The sequence below is a fragment of the Drosophila montana genome, unplaced genomic scaffold, assembly GCF_035044405.1.
Source record: "Drosophila montana isolate Dmon_TW-CO22-7 unplaced genomic scaffold, ASM3504440v1 contig_3526_1, whole genome shotgun sequence".
Lineage (NCBI taxonomy): Eukaryota > Metazoa > Arthropoda > Insecta > Diptera > Drosophilidae > Drosophila > Drosophila montana.
Window position 1 is genome coordinate 63,356 of NW_026998405.1, and position 13,077 is coordinate 76,432.

The 13,077-nt window shown below is 39.6% G+C and overlaps 1 protein-coding gene across 2 annotated transcripts in view; it reads right to left on the minus strand.

Moving 5' to 3' along the window:
- Positions 1-6,039: 6,039 nt before the first annotated feature.
- The window catches only part of LOC135435179 (uncharacterized), a 31,471-nt gene continuing 24,433 nt past the window's right edge, over positions 6,040-13,077 (minus strand). The window contains exons 3-8 of one of the 2 annotated variants that reach the window (XM_064692099.1): positions 9,140-9,258; positions 8,938-9,075; positions 8,301-8,871; positions 8,096-8,232; positions 7,340-8,002; positions 6,040-7,275 (exon numbers count right to left, since the gene is read on the minus strand). In XM_064692099.1, the coding sequence (XP_064548169.1) occupies positions 7,039-7,275; positions 7,340-8,002; positions 8,096-8,232; positions 8,301-8,871; positions 8,938-9,075; positions 9,140-9,258 (1,865 nt within the window). In that variant the 3' untranslated portion in view covers positions 6,040-7,038. Of the gene's footprint in view, positions 7,276-7,339; positions 8,233-8,300; positions 8,872-8,937; positions 9,076-9,139; positions 9,259-13,077 lie in introns of both variants that reach the window. The other variant, XM_064692098.1, reaches the window with a different exon arrangement.

Sequence of the window (13,077 nt, forward strand, 5' to 3'; positions counted from 1 at the left end):
GCCCGGGAATCGCTGCCCGCCCCGCTGCCCGCCCCGCAGCACGCAGTCCGCAGTCCGCAGAAAGCGACTTTGACAACAACAAATACAATTAAAAATTATATGAAAATTACTTGAAAGAAGCTCAATATTATTATGCCTTTAAGTCTATTAATTGACCAGTGTTGCATTATTTTCGGTCTCTTTTAACTGTTAAATATATATATATATATTTCCAGTGTTGCATTAATTTCGTTTAATTTTAACTGTGAATTGTTCTTTTATATATAAAAATATATATAAATATATTCTTATTTTAATTATTATTTAATCCAGTGTTGCATTATTTTCTTTGTTTTTTAATTAACGCATATTAATGCATTATTTACATTCGTTTTAGTTTTTTTTAAATATATATATATATATATTTATTTATATCTTTGCATATATATAAATAAATATTCAGTGATGTATAATTTTCCATTTTTTTTTTGTTGCATGTCTGTTATTTATTATTAATTGAATTTATTATTTGTCCAAAGTTGCATTATTTTCCGCTCTTTAAACTATTTGTTGTTCTTACTCATTTATATATATTCTTAGTTTATTCTATTTGTTTTCCAGTGTTGCATTGTTATTCTTTTTATATTTAATCTTCTTTCAGTCTCTTATCTTTCCAGTGTTGTATTATATTCAATTTGTAACTGTTATTTGCCCGTTATTTATTTCGCTGGCATCTTTGAGCTGCCGTTTAGCGCTCTCTCGCTTTTGTAGAACATTTTTGGTTGAATGCACTTTTCATTAGTTCTCGTTTTTCCTTCCTGTTTCGTTGCTTGTCTTTGCCTCCCACCATTCGCGTTCATATCTGCCTATTTATTTACTTTTTAATATGATTTTTATTATACTTAAGCACTTGCATTTAGCTTGAATTTTCTTTATTCATTTGCGCTTTTCATTACACACTGCGGCCATACACTAGTTTTTTGATTTAATTATCAAATTTTAATTCATTTATTTTATATATTTGTTTATTTAACAACAGCTTGACAATTATTTATTTATCTATTCAATAAACATAAAGAATTAAATGTATATTTTTCTAATAGATTTTTTAATAATTGTTAAATTTAAAATTTTTTTTAAAAATCAACAAATAATTTGTTTAAGCACTCAAAAACGTCACAAGTTTGTTTGTGTTTTTGTTTTTATTGATTGAGCACTTTTATAAATGTTTAAAAATTACATAATATTATTAGCGCTGGCTTTTTGCGTTTTTTGTTTACTTTGCTTTTCGCTTTCGTGTGCGCACATGTCTCAAAAAAAAAAGAAGAAAGAAACAGAAGAAGAAGAAGAGCATTAAGTATTATTATTCTTTTATTATATTTGCGTAGCTCTTCTGTAAAGATTTATTTATTTTCGTTTTTATTTTTTTTAATTTTTTTGCATACGTTTTTGTACTATTCAATTTTTCAGATAGTTTTAAATTAATATTTTTCTTCTTCTTGTGCAGCTCAGCAAATGCGCGCAGGAAGAAAACAAAAACGGAGACGTCACAGCACACACACACACGCACACACACACACACACACACACACACACACACACTGGGCCACTCGTAAGCCAGGCACAACGAACGCGTGTAATTAACGATCGAGTTACAGCCTAGACTTACAGCATCTTAGACTAAAGCAAATCCGACGATAAACGACTTTAGAAGCAATATCTGATCTATCATACATATACATATATATAGATAATACGTTTGGGCGAAGAAACCGCTTGAATTGGCGCCTCGAGCTTGGCGCCCGACGCCTCGCCGACGCGCTGCAGTGAACGCCGCTGTGCAACTGGGTGCTGGGTATGCTGGGTATGCTGGGGAGAGACGCGCGTTTGACGCTCGTTGTCGCTGCGCGTGTCAAAATCTAACTGAAAGAAAAAGGCCCCAAATTCTCGCCAACGCCACGAGAAACGAGAATTGCAATTTCTAAGCTGCGACGCGCTCCCAACAACAACAACAACAACAACAACAACAAATATAATAAAAAATATATACAAAAAAATGCATTTTCTGTGTGTGTGGATAAACGTCGAGCGAGCGCAAAATGCGAGCGCGGCCAATACAAATAAATACATGTTCTCATCACTCACACACACGCACACAACCACACTCACTCACACACACACACACACACACTCGCGCTTTTGTCGTATTGCTTTGGCATTCGCTTCGGTAGCCGGCACTCGCTGCCGTACGGGGCGTATACGCGATATGCGCGCCTTCTCCGCATTAGCTGGCATTTGCGAGCGCGCCGCGTCGACCCGGCTATTATTTAATATTACGCCAACAACAGCGGGCAGCTCGCTCGGCAAAAGCCCCACTCAGCGATCGTCGGCAGCGGCGCCGACAGCGATGCCGACAGCGACGCTGGCAGCGACGCAAGCAGCAACCTGCTTGCCTTTGGCTTTATCTGTCGCATTTACAGCAGCTTCTCGGTTATCAGCAGGGCGCAGGGTCTCGCATACAGTGGCATACAGGAGACGTAGCTCTGTTTGTGGCACGCCACTCGGGACTCGTGTGGCGATGCCCCCCGCTGAACGCAGCTCTGCACGTGCTGCGCTTACCACTTCCGGTTTGTCTTGCGTATTGTTTGTCGTGTTTATTGGCGCGTTTAGTTAGGGGTAGGGTGGTTCAAGGTCTGCCAGGCTTTGTTGCTTGTCTTGCTGTACATTAAGGCAAGTTCGAGCTTATAATTATATGCACTGCGTTCGGCATTGACGGACTAATCATACCCTTTGACTTTGACCCTATAATTAGATGCAGTGCGAGTTCATCTGTTGTCAGCGGGACTGGAATTACTTTTTGGAAACGTGTCTCGTATTGATATATAATTATGATCTATTATAGCTTATCTGTGGTCTTAAATTTAATAGAGAAAAAAAAATAGTTGCTGAAAATTATAAATAATATTAGAAAAAAGTTCAAAAACTAATTCGTTTTATGAAATATAAATATTCACTTACCCGAAAATTCATATACAGACGATTTTGAAAAATGCTATCACTAGTAGGAGAAAGACAACAATATGAACAGTGAGGGATAGGAGTAAGAACAAGAAAAGGCGAGAGAAATAAGTGAGAGTGGAAAAGAGAGAAATACGGCAAAAGAGGGATAGATTACAAGAGAATAATTTAGAGTGAGAGTATAAAATCTTTTGAGTATATTAGATTACCAGCACCAAAACTTGTTAGCATGTTAATCGCATAGTAAGGCAGAGATTAAAGATGCCTTTCCTTTGCTATTTATAGCACCGCCGCGGATAATAACATTGATCTGCATTTCGTATACATACTACATATGAAGCTACATACATATATTCATACATACATATCTGCATTCAAAAATACAAACGTACACACAGGCAAACATATATTCATTCACATATACAAGCCAAAGTACCTTCTGACAAACACACAGCTAACTAGCCCACCAACGGCACTCACACACGCGCGGCACACTTTGAATCAAAGCATTAAAACCTGCAAGGCTTACTTGAATTTATGAGAATCGTGTAGTAGGGCAGTAGTCAGAAATACGTTTCTTTTAAATAAGAATAAGGTATATGTTTACAAAAAAACGTGCATTCATACATACATACATTCATACACACTGTACATAAATACATACATACATACATAAATACACACATACATACATACATACATACATACATACATACACATACATACACACACATACATACATACATACATACACTCATACATACATACATAAATACACATACATACATACATACATATATACGCTCATACATACATACATAAATACACACATACATACATACACATACATACATACATACATACATATATACATACATACATACATACATATATACATACATACATACATCCATACATACATATATACATACATACATACATACATACATACATAAATACATACATACATACATACATACATACATACATCCATACAAGAACGCTTACATACCTATAAACATGCAAACAAACAGAAAGCTAACTAGACTACCAACACCACACACACTCACGCGGCACACTTAAAATTGAAGCATGAAATATGCAGGGCTTACTTGAATTTATGAGAATCGAGTAGTAGGGCAGTAGACAAAAATACGTTTGCATTGCAATGAAAAGTAATCTTGGTGTGCGTTTGGAGCCATATAAAGACAGATGTATGTACATATGTGTGCATGTATGTCATGCATACACGCACACACATACATACACATTTACACATACTTACATATATTCCCACACACATTCTTTTCTTGTTAACATCACTTATCCAGCCGTTTCCTGTCTATGAACGAATTTAAATCGGTTACGACTGCTTTCAATCCCATTTGCATATATTGTAATAGGCTTTCGCTATTAGCGAAACGAGTTTTAGATAACTTTTTACAAAGATCTTTAGAAATAAGTTAACCAACGAGCGGACGAAAACGAAACTTAGTACTTAAGTTTCCACACAGTGGGGTGGATTTGCAAACTAGTGCAAAACACGTCCCTAATCAAATTTTATGTAGAGCTCTGATTATTATTTATTATTAATATTATTTTATATGCAGAGCTCAGATCTTAAGACGTACAAGCTCCTGAGCCTTAAGAAGTGTCCACAAGCTCTGGAGATTCACGGGCTTGTGGGATATCAATTAATCGATTCAAATTCACGAGTTGCTCGATTTCCATTTGCCAGATTTGGCTCTATAAATTTCGTATTTATAATATGCTGACGTAATTCCAAGAATTTGCATAGAGTGCACTGAGAGAGTAGTTTTGTGTTTTGAGGTCTTATGCATTTTATGCAGGACAGGATATATTGAAATTGCACATATCGGAGCAAGTGTTAAATATTTATAGAGCTTTGCCAGTAAATCGTATGCCTGAGCTCAGATCTATCGAAGTTTTGGTATCGTTGAACTCAAAGTGCAGCCGAAGGCTAGCTGAGAATGGAATTGCAATATCATTAAGCGAAACAGATAAACAAGATGGAACTGTAAAACTAGATTTTAATTGGAGTGTTTCCGTTTTGTTTTGTAAATTTCATTTTATTGGACATTCGAATAAAAAGAAAAGAAATACGATTAAAAAAATTGTTGCACACACATAGAACTGAGTTATCGTTATCATAGATCGTATCATATTTATATATTCAGATATTCATTTATTTTTTTATATTTTTTTCTTCTGTTTTTTACTCTTTTCGTTATAAATTAGACACAAAAAACGTTTACAAATTATGTTGAATATTTCAAAACTTAGCTGACAAATATGATTAATTATATTATGTATAAAATTACATAGCTAGTTGCTAAATGTGTCTGTGTGTGTGTGTTTGTGTGGGTGTGTGCTAAAAATTAAATTCGTGATCATATAAGAAATATGCTTGTTTATGCTTTATAAGGCGTGGTTCAACAAAGTCCTAACTATATACAAGTTCACATATATATCTATATATATGTTTGTGTATCGGTTGATGTGAGCTGACTGGCAAAGCAAATTGTTGTTTTTAAAATTCATTTGCTTTACAATACAAAAATTAAATGAGGCTAATGAGGCTTAAGGCTAATTAAATTAATTTAATAACTATTTAAAGTTGTGTGTGTGTGTGTTTCGTTTATAGGAATGCGGACTTTAGATACAGATACAGATACAGATACAGTTTAAATATATATATATAATAAGTTCGTTACAGATACAAATACAGAAAAAGAGCATTAGCATTAGCCGGTCAATCCCTTTTGATTGGCATACACATACATATATATATATATATATAGGTATATAGGTGAGCATACATATGATATATATATATATAATTTGGATAGTACGCATATCATAGCTTAATTAACACATGTACTGAGAGACATAGAGAGAGAGAGAGAGAGAGTGCTTGTGTTTATAGAGACAGAGAGTAGCGGGAAAATTTGACATATAAATTGAAAGCTAACAGAAGAAAATCAAATTGCATTTTCCACATGAATTCTAACTACATGCTAGTTATGAGCTGCTCCTAGTTCATATTTTATTTATACTCTTTTATTTATAGTTATATTTCTTTTAGTTATACAAAATAAGAAAAAAATGTTGCAGATTGTCTTATAGTTCCAGCCGCTTATACTAAAAATAAATCAAGAAATACTCCCAAAAGAGTTTTCTCTGCTCTTCTTCTTATATTCAATTTAATCTGTTGTTGAAAATTGCTCCAGAAAAGTTGCAATTTTTTTTTCATTTGAGTCGAGTTTTCTTCAGCTACTTCTCTTCTTTTTTTTTTATTTAACTTTTTTCTTGCAGTGTATGTCGTTGGCCTTTACAAAATTTGGGTATTGTTTGTTGTTTAATTTGTTTTTAAAATTTGTGTGTTTTGTTGTAGAAACCATGAGTTGTTGTTGAAGATACTTTTTGCTGCAGAGAAGTATTTGCTGTACAAAGATTTATGTTCTTTTTCATATTGTGGAATGTGGTTCGTTTTTTTTCTTTTTTTTTTGGTTTCAACAAGAAATTAGGGGGCTCTCTAGATTGTAAGGGGCGACTTTTGATTGTATGTGTATTATATTACATACTTATAGATATATATATATATATAAATCTCTCTCATAAGCTACACATCGAAGTTCAACTTTTACACACATTCAGTTTACAGTTTACACTTTTAAAGTTTACAGTTTTCAGTTTACATCTTTAAAGTTGACAGTTTTCAGTTTACATTTTACAGCTACAGTTTACAGTTCTAAGTTACAGTTACAGTTACAGTTACAGTTATACAGTTTCATCTAGTGATAATTTGGTTCTGCTAAGTTATTATATCTTTCGTTTTGGCCCCTAGGATAACAGTAACGTGTAATACGAATGGCTTAGACACAGAATTTACGCTTGCTTTAACCATATTGAGAAACGCTTTTCACACTCACTACAACTACTACAACTACAGCTACAGCTACTGCTACAGCTACTGCTACTGCTACAGTTACTGCTGGAGGTACAGCTAAACGGGCTGCACTACAGCAGCAGCTCCTCGTCGGTGTGCGACTCGCCGTACAGGCAGCACTCGTCCACACCGACACCGGCTGCGGCCTCGTCGGCGACCTGCTCCTCGCAGTCCAGGCTGAGATCGTGCGGCTGCTGCGGCGACTGCTGCGGCGCCTGCTGCTGCGGCTGCGGTTCGCGCAGATAGTCGAGCGTCTTGTCAATGGCACGCAGACGCTTCTTTAGCGACGTGGTGCCCAGTATGTCCACCTGGAAAATGACAACAAATATTAGCTGGCGCTCAAATAGGGATCAATATTTTGAGGCTGCCTACCTTCAGCTGCTGGGAGAGCGGCAGCAGGGCAATGATCCACCAGGCCCAGGCGGGCCCGTCGGCGATCAGCTGCCAGCTGTGCTCCAGCGGCGGCATCTGGCCATAGCTTTGGAGTATCTCGTGCTTTTGCTCGGTGCTGAGGCTCTCGAACCAGCCGGTCGCCTTGGCCAGCACCAGGGACTGCATCGCGGCGACGGATTGAACCTGATCGATGGCAATGGGCTCATCGCATATATACTCCACCTTGGCCGTTTCGTAGCCATCCTTTTCGCTGCGCGCAAGTATCTTGAAGCGCTTGCAGCCAATGGTGCTCAGTATGGAGCAACCGTCGCCGAGCAGGACACAATCCCTTATATCCAATATGGTGCCCACATCATAGTATCGGGATTTGCCGCTGTGCGGCTGGACAATGCCGAACGTCTTGTCGCCGGACTCGAGGGCACGCCGCACCATCAACCGGTAGCGGGGATCACAGACGAACAGCGGACAGGGTACCGATGGGAAGGCCGCGGTGCAGATGAATACCGGCACCGAGGGCTCCTGATCGATTTCCTGGCGGAAGCGCGCCTCGTAGTGGTCTGGAATGAATCGTTTCATTGCGGCTTCTAGGAATTTCGTAACTGGCCGCTTGGCCAGCGCAAAGGGTACTGGCGAGGATGAGCCCTGATACAGATTATTATTGACATTTAGTTCCACAAGTGGTGACATGCACAATGGACACGAGGAGTTGTAATCCATGCAACGATCCAAGCATACCAGACAGTAGGTGTGTCCACACGGCGTCACCACCGGCTTCCACAGCGTCCGGCAGCACAGCACGCAATCAAAATCGCTCGCATCGATCAGCTGGCCCCCAACGGCGGTCAGCTGCCGCTGCTCCGAGCCCTCGAGCTCTACGACAGAGAGAGAGAGAGAGAGATTAATAGAGATTCCTTTAGCATAAAATTAAACCCAAACTCACTTTTCAGTCGCTGCATCTCCAGCTGCGTGCGCTCGAGCACGCCGCTCAGCAGGCGGCTGCAGCGTCGCGTCTCGCAGCTGGCTGCCACATGTGGCAGCTGCCCCGCCTGGGCCTGGGCCGCTGCCCATTTTCTGCGGCAATGCTTGCGATTGGCATGCCGACGCGCCTGCAGCTCGAACTGCTTGGCGCTCAGCTGTTCGTAGACATCGCGCTGATCGATATAGTCGAGGGCGCTGGGGAACAGAAAGTCGCCGTCCATTTGCAGCTGGGCGGCAGCCTCTTCCGCCTCCGCCTCCTCCACTTCCACCTCGACCTCGACCTCGTCCTCCTCCTCGTCGGCCATGATGTAGTTGTCGTAGTGCTTCTCGCAGCTCAGACCGAACTCATCCTCCACATCGTCCAGGTGCACATGATGATGCTGTTTCCTGCGCCGGCGCATCTGCTCCCAGAGCAGAGCGTACGGCGGCTTGGCGGCGACGGCATAGCTGCGCTGCTGCTGCGCAGCCAACGGCGGCAGCGACTCAATCGCTGCGCGACTTTTGGGCGTTTGGGCCAGGAGACGTTGCAGTATCTGAAATGCCAAAGAGTTGAGCAAAAGATAGCAAAAAGGCATTTGTATATATGTACGCGCACTCACCTTGGCGAGATCATGTTGAAAGATTTCCGAGTTGCTGAGATTTGTGTTTTTGTCCAGGCAAATGGCCAGAAAGCCATTGTACAGGGCATCCTCCAGTCGGCCCAAGCCGCTCAGCGCCAAGGCGCGCAAATAGTGTGCCTGTAAAATGCGCAGAGAGAAATCATTATAGCGGCTATTCACTGTAGTCAAGAACGTATCGTACCTTGGGCGATGTGCAGCGCGTGCGCAGCGCATTCTCAATATCCGCCAAGGAGCTTTGATAGTGGCTCAGCTTCAGCAGCACCTCGGCGCGCAGACAGAGACTCTTGAAGTTGCTCGGCGCTGCAAAGGCAAAAGCGTAGAAAAATATTAGAAAATACGAAGAGGAAAAGCAGAACCATTTGCTAATTGACGCTTAATTGCTGCGCTGTAAAACACATGAAAATCACGAAAATCACGAACATCAGGAAAATCATGAAAATTGTGAAAATTACACACTTAATGTCAGCTACTCTAAATGAAAATGTCAAAACGACGCCGCTCGTCAACATCTTATGGAGGCGCGATCGCTTGGCAAGCACTTGTTAGCCAATTATACATTATATACATATATATATAAATATACATATATATATATATGTTTACCTCAGCAGCCAAAACAAACCAACCAACCAGCCGGCCAGCCAGCCACCCATCCGCCCACCACTGAGGCGACGGCCAACACGCGCACAAATTCTACAATTAGTTCGCTGTCGACGCTGACGTTGACGTCGCTGCAGGCGCTAATGCAAACAGCGCTGCAGACTGCAGCTTAACATTAACAGTGCCAGCCAACAGACGCTGTTAATGCACGGCACGCGCCTGCTGTTAAGAGCGCAAATCTGCTAAGAGCACAACAAAATGCCCAAAACACACTGTTAAGCTCTTAATCACAAGAACAACATTAGCATAGCTCAAAGATACAATACTTTAACAGCTATGCATGCTGAAAATGTTGCTAACGCCGTTAACATGCCATGTTGCTAGCAACATTTAAGCAGCACTTAACAGCGCACTGCTCGCAGTGTTAACATTTTAAGAGCAGGCGCATTTAAAATTTACAATGTAAACTCTTTAAACTGCGCGCGCTCTTGCGCTGTTAACTGTTAAGAGCGGCGAGCGGCGGCTGCTGACGCGTCTGTTAAAAAACGCGATTATGTAGCCTAACATTACGCAACATAAAAACAAGCGCAACAACAAACAGCGCTACGTAGTTGTCAATAAATGTGTGTGCGTGTGTGTTTGTGTGTGTGTGTGTGTGTGTGTGTTGGCCCTCTTGTTTTTTGTTGCTGCATTTGCTAAACAAATTGTCGCAAAAATGATTACATATCAGCCAATAGGAAAATGCAGCCGCTGCTCATCGCCAGCTTCGGATGCAAGATTTGCATTTTGTTGCCGCATACGTTTGAGGCGACGCAACATGCAACATTCAATGAGCTACATAATGATGTCTACAAAGTTGTTGTTGTTGTTGCTGCTGCTGTTGTTCGAGTGTTATCCATGTTTATGCTTATGTTTTGGTTATGTAAAACGCTCACTCGAAATGTTTGTCAATATTTTTGCTGCCCCAAATTGATGTCAAGTGTGTGCGAGTGTGTTTGTGTGTGTGTGTAGTAAAGTGATAATAGCGAGCTAGATAAGGCAGGTTAATTGGGGATGTGAGTTAAGTAAGTGCTTGTGCCATAGGAATTATGCAAGGGCAATTGCGGCTAGCTTTACAGCTATTAGTTGGGCCCCGTTTAATCATATAGATTCTGTTGAAGAATGTCCAGAGTTTAGGGTTCCATATATATATATATAAATGTATATTTCAGACATTTTAAAGTGTTCTACTAAAGAACAATATTATTTAAATATTATGAAAAACTGCCTCGAAAAGTTAGGCGTTATAAAAAGAGACAATAAAAAACTTAAATTAATAGCTAAATAACACAAAATATATACACACAATAAAAATAGAAAAATCTTAACTAAAACAGCTGGCTTCAAATCTGTTCCACTTTATAAATTAATAAAAAAGAAGTATATATTAAAATTTAATATTCACAAAACTTGTTTTAGTTACGTTTATTTTTCCGAATTTATTTCTTTTCCAATGCAAAAATGTCTCTCTCGCTTGTTGTCATTTCCTGGAACTCTATTCTTTTCAGCCAAGTTAATTTGTTGTATGGCAAAACTGCGCTACTATCTTAACCGTTATGCCATCAGGCAATCGAGAACATATAAAACACAAAAAAAAAAAACAAAAAATACTAGATAATTGAAAACAAAGCTCAGTTGCCTATCAAGAAACACAGCTGGCAACGTGCTCAGCTGCTGGGCAACAGTTGCTGCACATACAAATATATTTATATAAAGTATGTATAGATGTATATTTGTATTATATATACCATATATATATATATATCTCATTGCTAAAGCCGCCACGTTCGGCATTTGACTTCCCGTTCGATAGGGGCTAGAATACTTTATAGACGCAATTGCTTACAAGCTCTCGAGCAAAAATTCAATTAAAATGCAAAAGGCCGCATGCAACATTGTTGTTGTTGTTGCTATTGTTGTTGTTGTCGTTGTCAATTTGCACTTATTAGAGAATTTAACGCTAGAGCTAACAACACAACACACACACACACACACACACACAGAGAGACTCCCTCGCATCCTTCGCTTGATCATTTTTCCGTAACGCTGCAGACAATTTAAGCCCAACTGTTGATAAATTGCATTTGGCTGCAGCTACTTGTGCTACATAGCTTATATATAGCTTATATATGTATATATATATATATATATATCAATCTGTATCCGTGTGTGGTTGTATTTTTCTTGGCCACTTGCGCCGCTTGCATTGAAATCAGATTTCGTCACGTACATTAAAAATGATTTCGCGAATTTCGCGTTCTTCTCGCGTTGACAAGTGGCCGCCACTTGCAGATTGCATAAGCCACAGAAAGCAACGAAAAACAACAAAAACTATATAAAAATATATGGTTTATCAAAGTCAGCAACTGCTTCAGTTGACTACGAATCAAACTCAAGAACTTTTTCGGAGTTTTCCGCTTTATTATCCAACAACTTCTTGTTTCTAAGCGAAATGTGTTTTATGCTGTTCTTCAATGCGAAACTTAATTGTGCCTAAACTGAGAGCAGAAAAAAAAACAACAAAACGAGCAAAAAAAATTAAATGAATAAATAAAAAACGTCGTTAAACAATTTGCTAAAAATAAACGTTGCGTATACGCCGCATGCTCCGACGCTGGGCACCAGCTTTGATTATGCTGTGCAAATTGTTTGGCACAATGCAAACACACACACTAGAGACACACACACACACACACTCACACTAGACACACTCACACTACACACACACACACACAGCTGTAGGCAACAGAGCGCAAGCTGGAGCTAAACTGACCCAAATACCAAAATGTATGCCCATAAAATTGCGCCGCAATACAAGTGTGCGCTAAAGGAGGCGTGGCAAAGGGGAGGCTTGTCAAAGGGGAGGAGGAGCGGGGTCAGGGACTGTTTGGGGGAGGAGGGGGGGGGGGCGTGTTAAGGGAGCCATTGGGCCAAACAAATAAAACAAGCTAAAGTGCTGCAAGTCGATAAATCCCGACAAGGCGATACCCTGAACCCAGCGTCCGTCCAGCTAAATCCTCCACACACACACGCACACACAAACACATACACACAGCAGCTGTGCTTCTTCTTGCCAATGCACCACACTATGCAAAATGCGTTCGTCATTAACCTCAGTCTTTATAGTCCGATCATGATGAAAGTTTCGCGATTTAAATATTACACATTGAAGAGTTTATATTCCGAAGCCCAAGACTTTACATTCAGAAATGGGTTTTTTTTAACAAGTTTGGCTGGAAAGTTATGCAAAAACTGAAATATGCTTGATCTGTGTATGTGTATAAGGAATCTTTATAACTATTGTTTCTAAATCTTCGAGACCTGCTAAAAAAAACCATGTCTCAAATTCGATAAATATCGATAGTTTGGGAGGAGATACCAAAAAATATATATAAGCTCTGAATACTGAATAAGTTTAGGCTAAACGAGACAGATTTAACGAAACTAGCTTTTATAATCTGCGAATTATGCTTAAAAACG